This window comes from Gastrolobium bilobum, unplaced genomic scaffold (genome assembly GCF_033153095.1).
Source record: "Gastrolobium bilobum isolate Gb01-03AN ecotype WA unplaced genomic scaffold, APGP_CSIRO_Gbil_v1 utg23400, whole genome shotgun sequence".
Lineage (NCBI taxonomy): Eukaryota > Viridiplantae > Streptophyta > Magnoliopsida > Fabales > Fabaceae > Gastrolobium > Gastrolobium bilobum.
The window spans coordinates 27637-48626 of NW_026895820.1; the positions used below are offsets into that span (position 1 = coordinate 27637).

Genomic DNA, 20990 nt, shown 5'->3' on the forward strand with positions numbered 1-20990 from the left:
GTATTCCATTAAGGGGACGTTTGGTTGAGGAAATTTTTTTGGAATAGTAAGGAAATGTAATAGATAGAGAAATGATTGGAAAGATAGATAAAGCGAGATAGGTAGAAAAATGTAAAAAAAAGTTGTTTGGTGGGAAAAAAACTTTACTGGAAAAATTAGGTAACTTTATGAAATCAACAGTGCATTAAAAGTCAGATAACCGATTTTCCGAAAAATCCCACCTTCAAATTGGGTTTCTAAACAGTGCGGATATCTATGTTTCTCATAAATCCATACAAATTGGATAGATGGGTTTTTGATGAAAATACGTTGAAACAAACATGGTGTTTCTAAAAGCCATACTTGAGAAACATAAATATCCGCTGAAAAGTTCCCAACCAAACACCACCTAAAGCATTAATAACTAGACCCTATGCAATGTGAGCCGATCACCTGATTGTTTTGGTGGAATATTTGAGGGGGAGTGAAAGGGGTGTTTTCATATCGGCATATAATCGAATACCATATAGAACATCAAAGTGTTTGGGCTCCCTGTAGTACAAAAGGATAAGATAATCGCATATCATATAGAACAAGGGAAATAATATTCTCATGCTACATGAGAATAAATCATTTTCTTACACAAATTTGTTTTCTGTGTCAATTAATTTTTTTTTTCTTTTTTAATATAAAATATGAGACTCACATTTAACTTCTCTCTACTTTTTTTCTCTTTTACAATCCTATAACATAAGAAAACTTAAACCCATAGAACAATGAAAATGCCAAACTCTACAGGCCATTGGACGGCTACGTATAAATAAGACAATAGGAAATCCAAATTCTAGGGTAGCAATTTGCAAATGAGACGTCTCTAACACCAAAATATTGGATTAAGAAAATACTACCCAACAAAGAATTCATGCTCAAAGAATAATATATATATATATATATATATATATAGACCTTATCATTTCTGCAGCCGCCGTAGATAACACTCTCTACAGCTGACCCAAATTGGGCCTCACGGCGTTTAAAAAAAAAACAAAAACAAAGATCCGATTTCATATCCTAGGATCCGCACGGCTAGCTGCAGGTACAGCGGCTTCAGAAATCATTTTGCCATATATATATATATATATATATATATATATATATATATATATATATATATGGCTCATGTTGAGAACCATTAGTTGTGCCAATATGTGCTTCAGAATCAGCAGGGAACTCACCAGAGAAGAGTTAAAGGAGAAAGAGAGAAAGAATAAAGAAAAACTCAAGGAAAAGGAGATAAAAGAAAAGGAGAGGAAAGCCAAAGAGAAAAGTCAGAACAAAGAAGAGGAAAAGAGAAAGATAAAAGAGCAGAAAGAGAAGGCGAAGAAGAGACAACTGCAAGCACAAGAGGAGATGATAAGAAACCAAGAGAAGGAAAGAAAAAGGCGTGAAGAGTTCTTGAAAAGAAAAGAAAAGGAAAAGAAAGATAAACTGAAGCGCAAGAAAAAATAGTGACGAGTCTATATATCGTAACTCCGTGTACAATTTATTTGATTCGAAGCCTTACGAGAGTGATGTTATTTAGCATAATTTAGCATTGCAATGTCGAACCATCATTTTGTGCCTTTTTTGCTAAACAGTGTTGATATTCTGAAAATTTTATCGGCTTCTTGGTTTCATCTGGTTGTTATTTCTTTTAATTTTCTTAAACAAGGTGCTTCGGCCAGAAGTCCGAACTCTCGAATTGTTGAGCTGGGTTCTAGACACATCCAATGGGCCTCATAACTTCTAAAAGAACATACAATTAAGATAAGTATCCAATTCAAATATTAAGAGGTATTTTCCATTATCTCGTACTCTACAAGTTTAACTTTCGCTCACTCAAACTCTCATACTTTTATAATTTTTTTTTATATCAACTCTAATTATTTCTTTGAGTGAGTATGTTTCTCAAATATTTTCATAAGCTTCAATTTTTTAAATTAATTATAGGACTAATCTCGAATGCATGATAAATTTTGATTTTAAAATTTTATGCTCATTCCAAAGGTAATATTGAATAAAAGGATTAAGACTATCAAATATATCTTTTAATCCGTACTCTCTTAATCATTACTGTATACATATATTACTTTCTTTGGCTTCACTTCTTCTAGAGCACAATAATCTGTCATCCCTTATGGTGCTTCGTTGATAGACACCATGAGTATACAAATTCTACATTGATTACAATTCTATCAGATCGAACAATTCATTCTACAATTTTCTTGTTCAGGAAATTATTGATCTTTACAATTTCGTCATATGATTCAATTACTTTACTCTTAAAATTACTTTGAAATCAATAGTTTAATTTGTCGAGATTCAAAAGGAAAATAGAGCGATAAATGTGTGGGACCAGTGTGACTATTTATTTTTAGAGTAAACATCCTTTTTGGTCCCTGACAATATCTACGAAATTCTTTTTAGTCTCTGACAATAAAAAAGGACCAAATTGGTCCCTAACAGTATGTAAAAAGGGCCACGTTAGTGACGGAAGAGTTGACATAAGGACTAATGTGGCCTTTTTTTCATAATTTTAGGGATCAATTTGGTCTTTTTTTATTGCCAGGGACTAAAAAGGATATTGTAGATATTGACAAGGACAAAAAAGGGTGTTTACTCTTATTTTTATAGTTTTGGGACTGTTTAATCTAAAGCCAATCTAGCAGTGAAAAAAGTAATAAGGATGAGAAAATTTAAGTGATAGGCAATATTACTGGCCCCAAAAAATAATGCCTAATTTTTTATTTTCAAAATTCCATTCAAACGAGCTCAACGGAGATAAGGGAGCTAGGTTGTATTGCTTCCATTTCTCCCAATCCGAGTACGACTGAATGTGCGCAGGCCCTTAACAAACTAAGATACCTCGGCCCAATTTTGAAATGCCATATATCTCCATATTGTAAACGATCTTTGAATATAAATGAAGGGTTTGTTTTTTCTGATGTTACTTTAGATAACTTTAAACGACGTCGTTTTGGGACGGAAATCATGATATTTTTGTAATTTTAATTTATTTCAGGGTTATAATAGTCTTTAACATTCTAATTTTTTAATTTTTCAACTTCAAAACGATGTCGTTTCGATGAACATTAGACAAAGTTGTCTAAAGTAACATCATAAACTTTTTTCCCATAAATGAATGCAAAAAAGTTATCTGAAAAAAAATTCATGATAAGCCAAAACAGCTTGAAAATTTTGAAAGTTAACAATAGCAAAAGGTAAGCAGCTTCTACTAAAATAAACAACAACATCTAATTCACTCAGCCATGCATGGGGAAGCCCCTAATAGAAAAAAAAAAATGGAAAATACTAATAAAAAGAACAATGACTGAAATGGAATGGGTAATGGCTGCTGAGGATGCTGGAGATCGGGTTGGTTTTGAGCTTGATGCTGGGGATGGACAAGATGCAGCAAGACTTGGTCCTGCCTCTGGGCTTGTCACGGGCTCTAGATTGGGCACGGGGTATGGGCTTAGCACTGAGAGAGATTGTGTAGACTTTCACTCGGTCCTTCTAAAGCTACACTTGGCGCTGGAGACTCTGAACCATATGGCCCAAGGCCTGGAGCATCATCTGCAGTGTCAGATGACAAACATAAATTCATAACTAATTGAATGCAATCAATTTTTTTTTTTAGAAAACAAGGAGGGCATAGCCCAAAAAACAAACAAAAATAAACTAAGACAATCCTATCCTATCAAATTCCATAAACAACTGAACGCAATCAAGAATTGAAAAAACAATTCTAAATTTTGATTTCTCTTGACACCAAATGATGTCATCCAATCAGAACAACAATTTGCTGCTCTTCCAGTATGATTGAACTTTAGCACCCAATTATGGTATCTCTATTTGTGAATTTCTTAATCAAGAGGAGCCTTATTTAACTGACATGTAACCAATTGAACCGTCAAGGAAGAATCATTCTCAACCTCTACTTGAAGAGCTTCTTTACAATGGTCCGGGAGCAAGTGCTCCTTTTCTAAATATAGGAGAGAAAAAGGATTGAGAGGAGATTTGAAAAGAAGAAAGGGGTATAAATGAAATAAACTTTTACCTTTTTTAGAAAAGGACCGCAAAATAGTAACATGGTCCTGTAACACAATAAAAAAAATCCCTACTTGAGAGGCATTCATTTGCCAGGCTACCTCCGGCCCCTTTATAATTGCCCAACACTCGGCTGTAAGAGAGGAACAGGCACTAATTTGGGATGTAAAACCTACTAACTAATTACCCTTCTCATTTCTGATCAATCCTCCACACGCAGCCCTTTTGACTCAAGGACACACTGCAACATCCACATTTAGTTTTCACCACCCTGAGGTGGATTCCAAAATGGATTGTGTTTCACAAAAATAGACTTTCCCCTGGTATTTAAAAGGAGGGCTAATTTTATTTAAGCAATATGCAATGAAATCACTAAATGGATTGTGTTTCACAATTTGTTAAGATTTTCATATTGCACCATAATAAAAATTGTCAAGGCATTAAATTATGGGTTCGTTTTTTTTAAATTACTTTAGATAACTTTGTCTAACATTCATCGAAACGATGTCGTTTTGGGACAAAAATTATGTTGTGGCTGTAATTTTAATTTATTTCAAGATTATAATAGTCTTTATTGTTCTAATTTTTTAATTTTTCGACCTAAAATGACGACGTTTTTGTGAAAATTAGATAAAGTTATCTAAAATAATATTAGATATTTTTTTCCCTTAAATTATATCCCATAATTTTATTTTTATTTTTTTTAAAAGTTAGAACTAGCCATTCCAACAGCAATGTACGTAACATCTGATGATGTTGATGTCATTAACTCGAGGTAGTTAATTTTCTTACTAAAAATTGGAAACAGACAGAAACATAATTTACATACCAGGAGATGGTGCAGGACTAATAGATCCTGCACCATAAACGTAAAAAGTGTTATTAGCATTAAACAGTGTATACAAAAATTGCAAATATATAAGTTTAAAAGAGAATCAAATCATTACTAAATAATGATAGTTCAATTAGTGTTAGGAAATTGAGCAGTTGAGAGTGAGAGTGAGTGTTCGCCTCCTTAGTATTATTTTTGGGAAAAATTTAAAATCTTAATTTCAAAATCCATCTCAAATCAAATTAATCGTGAAACGATAAATCAATTGAAATAACTCTAAAAGAAAAAGAAAAAAAAAAGGAGAGAATGAAATCACTGTCTACATCAGATTCACCGAAAGGGTATGCTACCCCACAAATAGTAGGTAGCAGCATCATTGCCTTTCTGAGATCCAATTTAAAAGGCAAATTGTCGTTTACGATGGTCTCGCAAATGCACCAAGCACTGATTGATACAACAGATTCAAAACCAAAACAACATGAATCATCTGGTTGTGATTGTTCATTCAACAAAAATGGTAGACACTCCACCATATCAGATATAATTGGGCTACAATCAGTAGTCGGTGCCAAAGAAGGCACAAGATCAGCATTCCGTGTCAATGAAGACATTGAGACATGACCATTGGAGTCAATACTAGTAGAGAATCCAAAATAATGCAAAATCTTGCCATCTTTCTCCACTCAATCAATCTGAAATATTGTGTTTGATTTGCTACGTAAAGTTGTCATTTAAACTCTGATGAGTCAGTATGTTTTACCATTAAACTCAAAAATGTTTTAATATGTTTATAAATTAAATAGTAGATATCATCATTTAAACCAAGGGATTTATTAATATCCTACACTAGGAGATGGCTTACCTCATACTATAGAAACAAATCATGTGGATCCTACCATTTTCTAAAAAATCAAAAAGAAAAAGAAAAAAGAATAGTACGACTTTTCATGTCTCACTTGCATAAGAGAATTCTCTTCGTCAACATAAGATAATTTAAACCCTTAAACCAATGAGTCTGGTTTTTGAGATAAAACTATTTCTTTAAAATCACAATTCTATCCAAATCCTTAACATCGTTTGATATTTTGAATTCTTAGAATTATTTAACTTTAATTACTTTTCACCTAATAATAAGTGGATTTTATTATCCCACTCTCTATTTTTGAATTCTAAATAAAACCCCCCAAAAAATGATAATATCATTTTATATTTTGTTAATTGTTTACTTTGTTGTGACTTAAATTTAAATAAATTATAACTTTAGGGGAAAACACTTTTTTTTTAATTTTTTATTAGATAAGGTCGATCGAATTCAAAACAAATTATAAGAATTTTATTTTCAAATGATATTATGAATTATATTACTAGATATATTGAAATAGATTTCTTTTATATTCTATTTCAATGATTTTGTCTAACTACTGGAGGAGTCTCTCAACTCATGCTTGAGTCCTTGACGACCTATAAACAAATATATATATAAAAGATCCTTTGACTCCAGTGTCAAATTTGAAATTTAACACCTCATCTGAGAGTCATTAGATCAAAAAAGATCAACGGCTCTGATTTGTAAGCATGTGATACCATTGATCTTTTTTGATCTAATGGCTCTCAGATGAGGTGTCAAATTTCAAATTTGACACCGGTGTCAAAATATACTGTCTTATATATATATATATATATATATATATATATATATATATATATATATATATATATATATGAAATGAAGAGGTTTATTCTTTAAAAAAAAATAAACATGATAAACCAAGACGAAAAGGAATCGGAAGATCGGTGAGTCTGAGATTCGGTGCTTGTCGAGGAGCGAGAGGGAGAGAGAGAGAGATAGAGAGAGGTAGAAGAGAAAGAGAAATGAAAACCTAGGGTCTGTTTGATTTCTGTTTTGTAAAACAGTTTTTTAGTTTTCGGAACAAAAAAACAAAAAAACTCGTTTGGTAAGACCTGTTTTGTAAAAAATATTTTGAAAATTATAACTGTTTTTTGTTTTTAAAATCAAATTTAGAGAACATGTCTGAGTTGTTTTTGTTTTCTGTTTTGATTTTTAACTTTCAAAAAGAAAAAAGTATAAAAAACAACTGTTTCCATAACTATTTTACAAAACAGTTTTAAGAACAAAAAAACCAGAACACAATCAAACAGACCCTAAATTCTGATTTGAGTTTCGGCTACTATTATTCATCCAATATAATCAATTTATTTAAGACCAGGGAAATAAAACATGAAGGCCGTGAGCTGTCACTTCTTTTTTTGTATTTATCTTGATAACAACCGAATATACTGAAGGCCGCGAGTAAACCGCCCCGAAAACCCAGTTTTCTTGTAGTGATCTCTTCTACAAATTATTCAACAGTGATACTATGCATGTTTAGAATCAGTAACTATGTGAATTATGCTGATTTATAAGTTACTTTTGTTTGAAAAGTTTTAAAATAAAAATTGATTTATTTTTTTTAATTTTTTAATTTAAGTTGTGCATATTTATAAGGTCATATGTTGGAGTCTAGGTAACGGTTTCAAGATGCAAGAGTAAAACTGTTCTTATCCATATGTCGAGAAGCCTTATCAAACTACTAAATTTAGTTGGTTTTGAGTAAATTTAGTATTGATTTCTTAAATTAAAAATTTTATTCTTATTTATCTACCTATGCTATCTATTATAAGGGTCAGAAAAGAAAATTTATAAAATAAAAGAAATTTCATTCATTTTTTATCTTGACATATTCCATGTAGGATTTGAGACTTAGTCTATGAAGGACCTAAAGACCCAATGACTAAGACTTTCAAGCTAAGGAAACGCGATCATTTTATATACATTGGTAATCCTCTAACACATAGCATCAGCAGCATAGTCTATTGTGGTTACACTATACAGTCTCCCTAATAGCCAATGAACGAGGGATAAACACATGATTCTAGCTGCCCCTACAAGATGTAGCCATAAATAAATATCTCACACATGAAATTGCCTGCAAGAGTTACTGTTGCGACTTCAGTAAGTGCACTGGTCGTACAAGTAATAAAGTGATAAAAGTAAGGTTGTCAATCTCATGAGGATTGATTATCAATCACTAACTCATCTACGTAATTAAAGTTGGATCTATTCTGAAATGGTTTTGTTGAGAGAGATAATTTAATTGTAGAGAGATATAATTTAATTGTAAAAACAGAATTTTTAAAAAACTTGTTTTTAATTTCTAATATTAAGAAATCAAGAATTAAATTCAAGATTTAATAATGCGAAGAAATTGATTTTTAACTTTTAATAAAAGACGTAGCTAGGAACTCGACTTTTCCAATATTTTCCTAACAAGTCTACCATTTCTTGCAATCAACATTCAGATTAAATTATCAACGATTCTTTCTAAACTTGATTAAATCTCAATCCCTTGATAATTTAATTCTTTACTTTATTCAAAAGCCTAATCCCTTAGAACCATTTTCCTAGAGCAAGCATTAAAGCAACAACCATAAAATTATAGAATTTGTAAGTCTATGCCTAGATTATACAAACTCTAACAATTAATCAATCGAAAATCAAGACACCAATATTTGTCATGCAAGATTCATGTATTTATCTATGAGTGATCAGTTCATAAACAAAGCTAGTCATGAGAAAACAGATTAATTGCATAACTTAAATCATAAATATAAATTACAAGAAAGGATAAACAGTGTTCAAGAACTCATTGATTATGTCTTGTCCTAACTACATAAATAAATTTAGCTTTGCATAATCATAACAACAGAATTAAAATATGAAAGGAATTTAAAGTAGTTCATAGAAACTTAGCAGAAAATTTAAACGGTGATTCTTCAATTTTCTCTTCTTATTTTTCCTTTTGCAATCGTCTCCATATTTTTACTCCTCTCCGAGTTTCTTCCATGTTTGAATCCTTCCACAGCTCTTGTCTCATCCTTTTAAAGAAATAAATTGGGCTTTTAATATTTGGAACAGCTCGCTGCATATTTTAATTTCTCGCTGATAGGCTCTCTGAAGCAAGCTGCTCAGTGAGCTAATTATAATTTATCGCTTGCTTTGCTCGCTGAAGCGAGTTGCAGAGCAAGCAAAAATTAATTTTTACTAATTCTTTATTTTGATTTTCTCAACTAATCCCAACTGTCTTTGCCTATCAGATTAGTGATTTGTTGTTTTAAACCTGAAACAACCTAAAAAGGGTTAGAATCTTATTTAGTTGTTAAAATTTTAATATCTTTTGGAATTTATTAATTAACAATATGCCTTATCAGTAAGACATATAATTGTAATAAAAAAATTATTATTTTTTCTCTCTACCACGTCAACCGACAGTCTTATCAGAAGGAAGAAAAATAGTTTTTAAAATTATAATTATAATTTATCAATAGAATATAGTATTAATTAATTGTTGTAAAAAATCTCTTATTTCATAAAAAGAGAGATAAATTTCCCTTTTATATAAATGAGCCACTTTTTTATTGGGAGTTTCTGTTATCTGTGGTTGAGTTTTGAGTGGTCCCAACTACAGGACACCCACACCGCCGCGTATGTTTAAGCTAAGGTGATTGCCCTTTCAGTCCCCCCAATGTGTCCTCCTTATTTTGTTATTTTGTCTGCTTGTTTTTCCATGTCAATCAAAGAATTAAACAAAATGCCGATGTAGATGACTCAATTGACTATAAAAAAACAGCATCAGAAATAAAAATTTCAGTTAGATTTTTTAATGAACTTTTATTTTTGTTCATAGATTTTATTAATAAATTATCTACAAATATTATTATTATTAAAATTTATTTTATAGTATGATATTGAAATTTGTAAAGTTCTCTTTTGAGTTCTCTCTCTCAACAAGCCTCCAAAATGAATCTGTTTTCCATCACTGTTTAATTATATATGGTGCAAAGTGGAACCCACTCCATGCAATGCTGAGTAGGCCTCCCGATGAGAAAACTTTTAGTACTACTGTGTGGCATTGAGTTCAGTGCGATAATAGTTCATACTGGGAGATCCTAATATTCTAGAAATTTTTACAAATCCGCTTAAGTATTCTAAAATATATAGGGTTCATATTTTCTTATGTTGTCAGATCGTAGGAGAGAAAAAAGTATAGATAAGTTAAACGTGGATCACATATTTTATATTAAAAAAGAAAAGAAAAATTAATTGGCACAGAAAATGAATCAGTGTAAGAAAAAGTTTTACTCTCCTATAACAGGAGAGTATGATTTCCGAATAAATAAACGTAATATTTCTACACTCACATATAATTGTGGAGCTCATCAAAAGAGAGAAAAATAATAGCTCAATTATCAATATGACTATGTGAGTATAGAAAAATATTTCTCTTTTATACAATTTAAGAAAAATATTACCATAAATAAATTATCGAAGTTCAATACATCATTAGCACCGAAAAATTTTCCTCTCCCGATGTCACTAATTAAAATACAGTAACTGCAAATCTTTCCAATGTATCGATTTTCATTTTGTTTAGATAAAGAATTTAATGTTTCTCATGTTATTAATGATATAATTATTTTATATATATATTATATATATAAATAAATGTGTGGAGTCTATTTTTTTCTTCTTCTCTTCACATAACTTTACATGGATCCCATATATTTTTATGTGGGTGTAGAAAATAATTTTATCTCGTACAACATGGGAAACATCAAACCCTTAATTAAAACTAATATTAATTTTTTTATATTTTGGGACTTTATGGGTAAAACTGTAAGTTTCACATTGTAGTTGCGTTATTATTTCACATGGTAGCATTGATTAATTGAGATTCAATTGGCTATATAGAATCCACTGAAATCTCGCCTGAAATAATCATTCTTGATTTTTTTATGTATCTAACAAATATCTTCTTTTTTTCGTTAAAAATGTTACCTTATTTTAAGATGGAAACATGTCAGTCTTAATAATGATCAATGTTATTTATTATTTTTCATAAGTTTCTGCATGATCCAGCTGTATATTTTGTTTTATGCAATCTGCACCACAACTTGCACGCACTTGGGTATTATTAGTATGACCACAGGTTGTTGCTCTTGTTTTTCCCTTAGCTGCTCTATCATTATTTAGTATGGAAGATTTTTGGGATGCTCAAGTTTTTAGTGTCTTTATATTTTTTATTATTAATTTTATATCTAAAGATTCAACAATTATTTGACGTTTGATCTAACACTAACGATTGAACACAAGTATCAAATGTTTAAGATTCTGTAAAATTCTCCTGTAGTTTATGCCAAACTGTTGATGAATTGACTTGTTTCTATCCCTTTAATTAGGTGCAGAGAAAGAAGTTACAAATTACTCCAATCCAAAGCCTACGTAAATCTTCATCCATGAAATGCCGAAACCCATTGGAGTTGCCTTTAAGGTTCCATTTTAATATTATAGCATGTATTAATTGAAACAGCCCACAGTTTTGGTGGATTGATCATATAGGTTCATTATTGACAAAAGAAAAATAATATTAATAACATACCTTCAATAATAAAATTCAGGATCTGATTATACAACTTAGTATAAAACTTATTCCATTTTAAGCATCTCCCCTCGGAAAAAGGAGAGGGAGAAAATAGACAAGTGGATTAGTGACGCCACAATAAAGACTTCCCATCTCTATTCTTAAATTCCCACAAATATAAGTTGTTGTCAAACAATGAACCAGTTCACCATTGACAAACAATAATGTTAAAGAGGAGGAATATGAATGCAATTTTCCAAGTTACTAGCCAGAAAAAAGGAAAAAAAAAACAGGGAACTAATTGTGATTTTCAGATTTAATTTGTTTTTCACTTTATCTATTGATTCACAATCCCAAGGAGATTAAACTACAAAGGTACTTCCAAAAAAACTTGACAAGTTGCCCATGTAAGCATAGAAGGCCACCCACTCCCACTATCCAAAAAGGCACCACGGTAAAAATTATTAAAAAAGAAAGAAGAAAAAAAAGAAAGGAAAAACGAGAGAAAGAGAGGGAGAGGTGTATAAACATATTTGACAAGGCATCAAACATGATAAAAGCGAGGCAGGATAGGAATTGCATCGATCCTTGGTTTCGGGTTCACAACTACAAGGCAGCCACGGTTTCCCCTTTGGTGGTGACTTGAGACCCTGATGGATGACCCACTACTTTTTTCTTTGATGCCACAAAAATCTTCCCTTTTCCCTCATCCTGGTTCATCTGCTGTTGACGGCACTCCAGGCTGCAGAAAGCACTATCCCCTCTGCAAAATTTATTTATATTTCAATTAAAACAAAGCCATATGAGCACTTAAACATAGGTCGTAAGTTCGGGTTTCGTGAATAAAAAATAATAATTTAGGAGAGCTGATCCCTTTAATAGAGTTCAATAAGTGCTCGAACCGAATATATTATATCCGAAGGATGAAGGAACTGGGAAATTAAAAAAACAAAGCAATAGAATCAGAAAGCAAAAAACAAAAAATAAAATTGCATAGCTTAGTAGCTTTTGTTAATATAAACAAACAAAATCATGTTGAACAATTGTTATATATTGAACATAACTAAGAAAAACACATCGACGGGCACCAGGTGTCAGAAAGGTGAAATTGTAAAATCAGGTTAAGGTGTCTGATTTCTTAGAAAGAAAGGGGAAAACAAATTTTGAAACAAACAATGAATTGGGTGTGTGATATAAGATTTACTTAAGTGACAATAATTAACGACAACGGTTATATGTAAAACACAAAAATAATTAACTAACTGAAGTAATTACCTGTACATGTAGATGTCACGACCTGGTACCAGACGACGTTTGCAGAGAGAACAAGCACGCAAAAACTCAGGGGTCTCTAAGAGATCCGAGGAATGCCTTCTTTGAATTTTGGGTGAAACTGTTGCCAACACCATACTCTGATCTAACCCATTATTGTAACCACCACCAACACCAACACCACCACATGTCTGTTTCGACCATGAACCATCAGCACCAACACCTCCTGATCTCTGTCCCTTCAAGGGGTTACTGGAATCAACAACATCTGCGACTTTGTTCAGATCCAAGGTTATCTCCGACATGCTTGTGGTTCTCTTCATTGGAGGACGAGGTCTCTTCCCTAGCAACATCTTCTTCCTTCTCCTTTCTTCTAATTCTGTTTAGTTAATTATATTATAGACTAGTCTTCGACTAGAGCTACTTTTGCTGGTTAATTTCTCTGTTGGTATATGCTATGGAGGAAGAGGCATAGAAAAGAGTGTGAAGAGGAAGAAGAGGGTGCAGGTAGGTGAAGGTGAAAACAGTGGTGCTACGAGGGAGATAAATAAAACTAGAGCATGAAACCGAGGAGTGAAGCGGAACCGTTGATTTTTGTGAGAGTGACGTTCATCAATCTATCATTAACGAGAAGTGAAATCTCACGTCAACCCTTCCTTTTCAATTAATTTAACTCATTATTATTGAAGTTGTATTATTGTTTTTTTTTTTTTGATTAATATTTTTAATATTGTAAAAGATAATTTTATCTTCTACACACATAAAAGTATATAGGTCTTGAGTGGGACGATGTGAAGAAAAGAGAAAAAATAAATGGGTTTCATATATTTTTATATATGTATATAAGATAAAATTATCTTCTACAACATCATAAACATTAATCTTTTTTTTTTTTTTTTTATCATTTTTACGTTTTTCTCTTTTAGTGCCAAACAGGGGCTTTGGATGCCTTCGAGTCTCCGAGACAGATACCACTTTGCTTGATTGTTTTTGGCCATCCGAATGTTCATATAACTGTACAAATATTGAAAGCAAAATGCTAGATCTTTCAATGAACGAGTTTGATAAATTTTCTAATTTTTTAAGTAAAATGAAATGACTAAAAACGCATAAGCATTTAATACTTAAGGATTTATCTCTTTTTTCATTGACTTCTTCTACAAATGGTATCATTATCTTTGAATAATAATACTTTTATAAGAATTTAATATATTCTTATAATGATTGATTAATATTTTATTATTCATTTTGTTTAATTAAAACATAAACAGTAGATTATGTTTTTCATGAATTCTTAAATTTTGGTTAATTACTCTTTAATTTGTTTATTATACTTTTAGTCAATGAAAATTGACTTGACTAGTAAGATATTATTGAGGTCTATAATATGTTATTATGTTAGAATGAGACAATTTAATTTTATTTAAATTTTTTCTACAAAGAGCATTTAAATTTTGTTCAATATTTTTTTTAAAATATTATCATCTAATTATTATAGTCAAAATTAATAATTGAATTTTTTTTTATCTAATTAATGCGTATTTTGAAAGAGAAAATGATTTTTTTGACTTTTGAAAAATAAAAATAATAAATAACTAGTCATACATATTTCACCTAACTGAAACCAAATGCTAAATGGCACGAACCGGAAAAGTACTAATTACTAATTAGGAGCGAGTGTATTTGTTTGTGTGTGTGTGTTGGGGGGGGGGGGGGGGGGGGGGTTGGTTTAGAGTAAAACTTGCTAAGCAGAATATTATTAAAGCATGCCTAGTGTGGCATGGTCTATGAGAAAAACAATATAAATTCTTAATTTATTATGGAAAAAGTATTCTAATTAAACTAAAAACACGGGTAATATTAATTTAAGCTGTCAATTATTTGCAATTTATTTTTAATAAATCTCTTTGGACAATTTCAATATAATATTATAATTAGTACTTTTTCCATTGAGGAAAAAAAAAAGACATGATGGGCAGTGAATTAAATTGAAACATAAATTCAATTATGGGTTTCTCTTTTCTCATGTTACATGAGGTTGCATCTGTCATGCCATAGACACAATAAGTGGTGGAGCCTATCACTTGTTAAAAAAGACAAAAAAATAAAAAAAGATTACATAGATTACGATGTCTCACAACATTGAGAAAATTATCTTCTATTATATGAGAAAATAATTTCCCTTCAATTATTTATGGACGTGGTTCGATTGTCACCAAGGTTTGTGCTCCATTTGGTAAAACGTGCAGCTAGGGCTTACTATTCAGACAAAAGGTGTGCGACTTATGTGAATGATGTCTTCAAGAAATAAAAAATGATTTCTCCCTCAACTCCAAGCACTAAGCATTTATTTAGCGTATAAATATAATGGGACAGTTATTGCATCTTATGTGGTGAAAATTATGATGTAATACACAGACTATTATTATAGTAAAAAGGAGGGCCGGGGAAAGTTCACAAAAAAAAGTGAAAGATGAAGATAAATGTAGCAGTAGTGGGAAGTTACGCAACACTATCAAGCATAAGCGAAGCAAATTAGCAATTTAGAAGAACTTAATTGGTTGACAGCGAAAGCTTATTTTGTCATCAGAAACAAACAAAGTGGGGTGAATGTGGCACTTGGAAGACAGCCAGCAGGGCCTCGTGTGGTTGCCTTGTCTTGTTCGATTTCGATGCTACCCCGTCAGAAGTGGCACCAATAATTTTGGCTGGTCCACGCACCTCCATTTTCACTTTAAGCTTTTTTGGGTGTGCAGTATAGTATACCAAATTCTTTCGTGACATAATGACCCAAAAGTATTCCCTCACCACTTTTCTTTTAGTCTCCATTTAAATTCAAAGTTTATATCATTTAATATGTAAGATCAAAATATGTATTCAAAAAAAAAAAAAAAGGTAAGATCACAATGTTCTCTAATTATTTTGTTATGAAAAATATACGAAATTCTTGTTCTTTTGTTTAGTGGAAAATTCAGGCTTTGCCACAAAAGTGGAGAGAAGGGACTGAAGCTTCGGTTTCTTTATCCTCAACTAAATCTGATTCACTTAGTTTGAGATATGAGTAAGCTAATTTGGACATTTAATTTTTTTTTTTTTGTGTCACAAAATACTTTGGAATGGATATTGTTGAGTTCATAATTAAGTATTGTTCAATATTTTTGTTTCAGCCTCAAGATGACACAAGAGGAACGTTAACCCATTTTACGGAAATTCCAATTATAGGATTTTCAAAGTATGCCCTTACCGTGACATGATTGATATTGAAAAGGGACAACTTTTTCACCTAAACTTTTTCCTAATTCAAAATACGAGCTTGATAGCTAAATTTCTCTTCTTGAATATCAATTATGCCATCCATTTAACGAAACACAGCCAAAAGGAGTAGAACCCTGTTTCTGTATTGTAATAGAGGACTAATTACCAGGCATAGAAAGAGATCGAAAACTGAAGTTTGGTCAATCCGAAAGTACAAGGAAGTTTTTTTTGCTAATTGGATACAACGGTTCCACTTGACAGGAACTTGCTTCACGTGCACCTGATATATAACTTATTTTTCTCTTTTTTAGATAGGAAGTTGAGTTAATTGTGCAACACTTTCCATAAACCAGAACCATCACAATTCTTTGAGTACAAGAACTAACATCTAAGTTCTATTAGGATATGTCAGGCGAGTCCAGCAAATCTCAACCCAAAATAGGCTCTGATACATAGTGAGGTGTGTTCAGGAAAAGCCCGTGACAATAGACCATCACCAATGGGTTAAGCTAGCCAAATCGTAGCAAGTGGATTCAATATCATATCTCTATCCAAAATCTTAAAAACATCGAGTTTATGGGTCCTCTCACTTATATACACTTCGCTTAGCCTATTATCAACTAATATCTCAACAAAATCATTTCAATTATTCATGTTGATTAGAAGCATGATTTATTATGATCTTTTACTCGTTATGTCTCTTCATTGAACTTGATTGTTTACAAAAAAAAAAAAAAAAAAAAACAAAGAAAGAAAGAAAGTTTCACAAGGCACTAATAAAATCAACATGGAGGTCAGTGGAGATTTATTTGTGCCTTTTTGTAACATATGATTAAAGCATAAATAATAATATTTTTCAAGAATCTAATATTCATCAATTGTTTGTATAACTGACCTAGTAGTATGTACACTTATATATATATATATATATATATATATATATATATATATGAGCTTATTGTTTCTCAAGCAGCTTGAGATAATTTTATTTCCAGCTACTAAATTATAATCGTACAAAGATGAATCAATGGTGATAAAGAAAGAGAGAGAAAACAGGAATCATAACCATTCAAAGGTGAATCAATTAATATAAGGAAATAAATAAATAAAACGATATAGTTTTGGGGTAGCTGGAGATAAACTTATCTCGAGCTGCTTGAGAAATATTTCTCTCTCTCTCTATATATATATATATATATATATATATATATATATATATATATATATGTGGATTTACATTTCTGCAGCTGCTGTACGTGCAGCAATCAAATGCTTGCCATATATATACATGGAAACATTAAATGCGGAGAATCATAACCATACAAAGGATGAAAATATTAAATGTGGGGAATCATAACCATACACCCATCGTTGTTGTATGTAAAGCAGCTGCAGAAATGATTTTACCATATATATATATATATGGGTGGTTATTTCTGTAGTTGTACTTGTTGTATGTACAACAATTAAATGTGAGAAATCATAATCATACAAAATTAGATAATAGCATTAAATATGGTGGACGAAAGCATTAATATGGAAAGTCAATAATCAAGATTAATTGTTATATGTACATAAGTTGCAAAAATAATTTTACCATATATATATATATATATATATATATAAATTTTATTTACAAATTTCTTATTTATAAACTCTTAAAAATTACATTAGGATTGTAATATCTCTTATAGATATATGTGAATTTGTAATATCTCTTTCCACGATCAATTATGTAATGCTAACTGCAGCTTAAACTGAAATTATTGATCCTATGTATAGGGATTGAATTAATATGAGTAGTTCTGGTGACAATGATTAGAAAGTACAGCAAATGGTCACTATTTGAGAGAATTAGGGAACCCATACCTTTCCCCCTTTGGCTCTGTCCGTTTGATTGATGGTCCAGTTGTTTGAAAGCTTTAGATCCCACAGATACAACCAGCTCATTTGAGGGCGAGAGGGCAATATACAAATACTCCATAGACCACCAAATCAGTCACTTTCCACACAATAATGAGCTAAGTGATGTCTATTACTTAAAAATTACGGAGTTTCACAAGTGGGCATTTTAATTTAGATAGAGAGAGGGAAAATATTGTTATTGAAGACACTGGGAGATATTAAATCACTAAGAGATTTGAATCCATGTAAAGAACAGAAAGGGTAGATAATCAGAATTATCAGTGTGCAATTATAAATATTAAAAACAGAATTACTTGATATGTATGAAACAGACAGAATCAGAAGAAAGGAAAAATGCAGTATCGGAAGAATAAAATCCGAGCCCACAGAACGTGTCTCCTTAAGACAATTTGTCGCCTCACTAACGCCAAAGGTTGATGGACACTTATCTCCCAGGATAGAACGAATTTCGTCTGAAGAGTGGCGGCACTACCAGTCAACAGCCCAAACGAACACAACTGAATGCCAGAGGAAACTACACCGAAGTATGAAAAGGAATATGCAAACCGAAAGGAGAAAAATTCCGATAGAGTTTTAGTGCAGGAAAAATTGGATTCATTTTCTGAAGGTGTCAGTGTCTATTTATAGACACTGACCGGTCACGATGAACAGTTGCCAGCGAAGAACCGCCGTGTCTGACGGCGGCGAACAGGTGCGACCGGTGACCGTTCCGATAAACAGGTGAACACAACTGAATGCCAGAGGAAACTACACCGAAGTATGAAAAGGAATATGCAAACCGGAAGGAGAAAAATTCCGATAGAGTTTTAGTGCAGGAAAAATTGGATTCATTTTCTGAAGGTGTCAGTGTCTATTTATAGACACTGACCGGTCACGATGAACAGTTGCCAGCGAAGAACTGCCGTGTCTGACGGCGGCGAACAGGTGCGACCGGTGACCGTTCCGATAAACAGGTACAACCGGTGACTGGTTCAGCGAGCAGACACAACCGATGACCGATTCACGAAAGGGAAGAACCGGTTCGGTTCAAAATTGCTCAAAAAACCGACGTATAGAAACGTTTGGGTTTGAAATTTTGGAGGAAGCAACGGATACATTTTTGGACAAAATATTAAAAAATTATTTTTATTACATATATATGAACTGATTCGAGTAGGCTGGGCAGACAATAGAGGCACGTGTGGTAGACCAAGGCCCACTTTGCACCTCCTCCTCCACAAAATGGGTAATGACCCAAGGGCCAATCTAAGAGAGTGAGGTGGGAGCTTATAAACTCTCTCACTTCCTACTAATTATCCAATGTGGGACTTGTTGAAACCCACACACCTCTTCATCTTCTTTTTTCTCTTTTCTTTATTAATCCACTTCTTATTCATAATCAATGGATTATTGTTCATAAATTCCAACAAATATGTAGGTTGCAGTCACTGGCAAATGATTATTGAGAAGTACAAGGAAAGGCATCTAAACATTATAAAACAATAAAACAAAAAATTCTTTTCAATCTAATGGATTCATAGACCAAAATGGATATCTATTAGACCATACGAATATTATTATCTGAACTTCTTTATGGAAAATAATGTCATGTACTCATGTTAATGATATGTTTATTTTACCTCCTCAAATGCATTCATGTATTCCATGGGGGTGGATTTTATGTTTTGGTTAAAATGAGAATAGAAAACAAGCCTACACTAACTAATAAGCTTGCGTTCATTTCTTTTATCAAGAATAGAGGAAAATCTAAAAATTATATAATTGAGATTGGAGTGGGGACCGGGTGTTAATAGGACCTAGAAAGAGTGAGAATCTGATAATAATGATGTTTCCCACCAGCATGGTCCTGGACAAAACTAATGTCTCCATAAAGGCTCTAGCCTCTAGGGTCACTTCCTGTAGTCATCCATTGTTTACCACCATATGTATTCTTGAAATTTAGTTCTGGTGGTAAATTTCGTGCACACAATGAAGGCATTGTTATCGGTTGGTGCCAGTCATTAAAGACATGCAAAGGCCTTTTGGCCCTTTCCCCACCATGGTATTTCACTGGCTCTGTATCTCTAACTTCATACTCTTGCTCCTCTTTTCACGAATTTTAATTGCTTCAGCGTTATTATATATCTTTCGCATCATGATTAAGAATTATTAGCATCTAAATTAGACCAAATTTATAAATTTGATGAAGAAAAAATCGAATTTAATGGCGGATACATTAACTTTTAATTAAGAATATAAATATTTCATTTTGATCTCTAAAATGTTATAAATATCGATTATATTAATTCTTGAACATTGGGGGTGTTCGCGGTTTCGGATCAGTTTTGAAAAAAAAAAATTATCCAATCCAATTACTTCGGTTTAGATTTTTTTTAAATCCGATCCGATCTAATTCAAATTTATTTGGTTTGGATTGGATCAGTTTTTGATTTTTTGAAAAGTCTAAAATTTCAGTCATATAAATCACTAACTATATCAAAATAAAGTTGTTCAAAGTTACAAACCACTGGAAAATTCAAGTTTTCAAATTAAAACAAGTCTTAAAACTCATGAAGAGTTAAAATAGATTAATAGACAATAAAAAACTAAAATAAGATAGTTTGTTATCAATAACATTCAATATTTCAAATCTACAAAACAACAAGATTGCAAGTCATCATCTTTTGAAAATAATAAATAGATAATATATTGGATCAATTTTCATCAATCAAACCGAAAACTGATCCAATCCAATTAAAATATGCTCTCTTTTTCAATTTTCTGTTAATTCAATTTTATTTTTTTTGTAATAAAAATGGGCAAGGCCCCAGAACAGAACAGAACAAAACTAAGAAAGCCTATTGAAAATATCATGTTTCAAAAGATCCACAAGCTGTGGTGGGGGAGCTATAGAAAATATTAAAGTTACTAAGTTCAAAAACTAGCTTGAGGTCATATTAAGAACCTTGAGGTCACCACCCCAAAAACTAGCTCAAGAGGTGGGAGTGTCCAAGACCTTATAAAGGCCACATTAGTTGCCCACATAATCAATGTGGGACTATTTATCTCAACACGCCCCCTCACGCAAGAGCCCTTTGGGCTAGAAGCGTGGAATTGCACAGACCCAATTTTTGGTTTACCTTTTTGTGCTTTTTTTTATTTTAATTTCACTTGAAAGT

The 20990-nt window shown here is 31.9% G+C and overlaps 1 protein-coding gene across 1 annotated transcript; it reads right to left on the bottom strand.

Annotated features, from left to right (window-relative positions):
- Positions 1 to 11532: 11532 nt before the first annotated feature.
- On the bottom strand, positions 11533 to 13181 carry LOC133296208 (FCS-Like Zinc finger 5-like). The gene is made up of 2 exons (XM_061495156.1): positions 12655 to 13181; positions 11533 to 12142 (listed from the first exon to the last, which is right to left on the bottom strand). Exons 1-2 carry the CDS (start codon positions 13002 to 13004, stop codon positions 11986 to 11988), a joined length of 507 nt encoding a protein of 168 aa, XP_061351140.1. The 5' UTR covers positions 13005 to 13181; the 3' UTR covers positions 11533 to 11985.
- Between the last annotated feature and the right edge of the window lie 7809 nt (positions 13182 to 20990).

Excerpts from the sequence above, each read along its gene's own strand:
- LOC133296208 (XM_061495156.1), bottom strand. The coding sequence starts at position 13,004 with ATGTTGCTAGGGAAGAGACCTCGTCCTCCAATGAAGAGAACCACAAGC. Across the intron at positions 12,143-12,654 it reads CGTGACATCTACATGTACAG|AGGGGATAGTGCTTTCTGCA; the intron begins GTAATTACTTCA and ends TAAATTTTGCAG.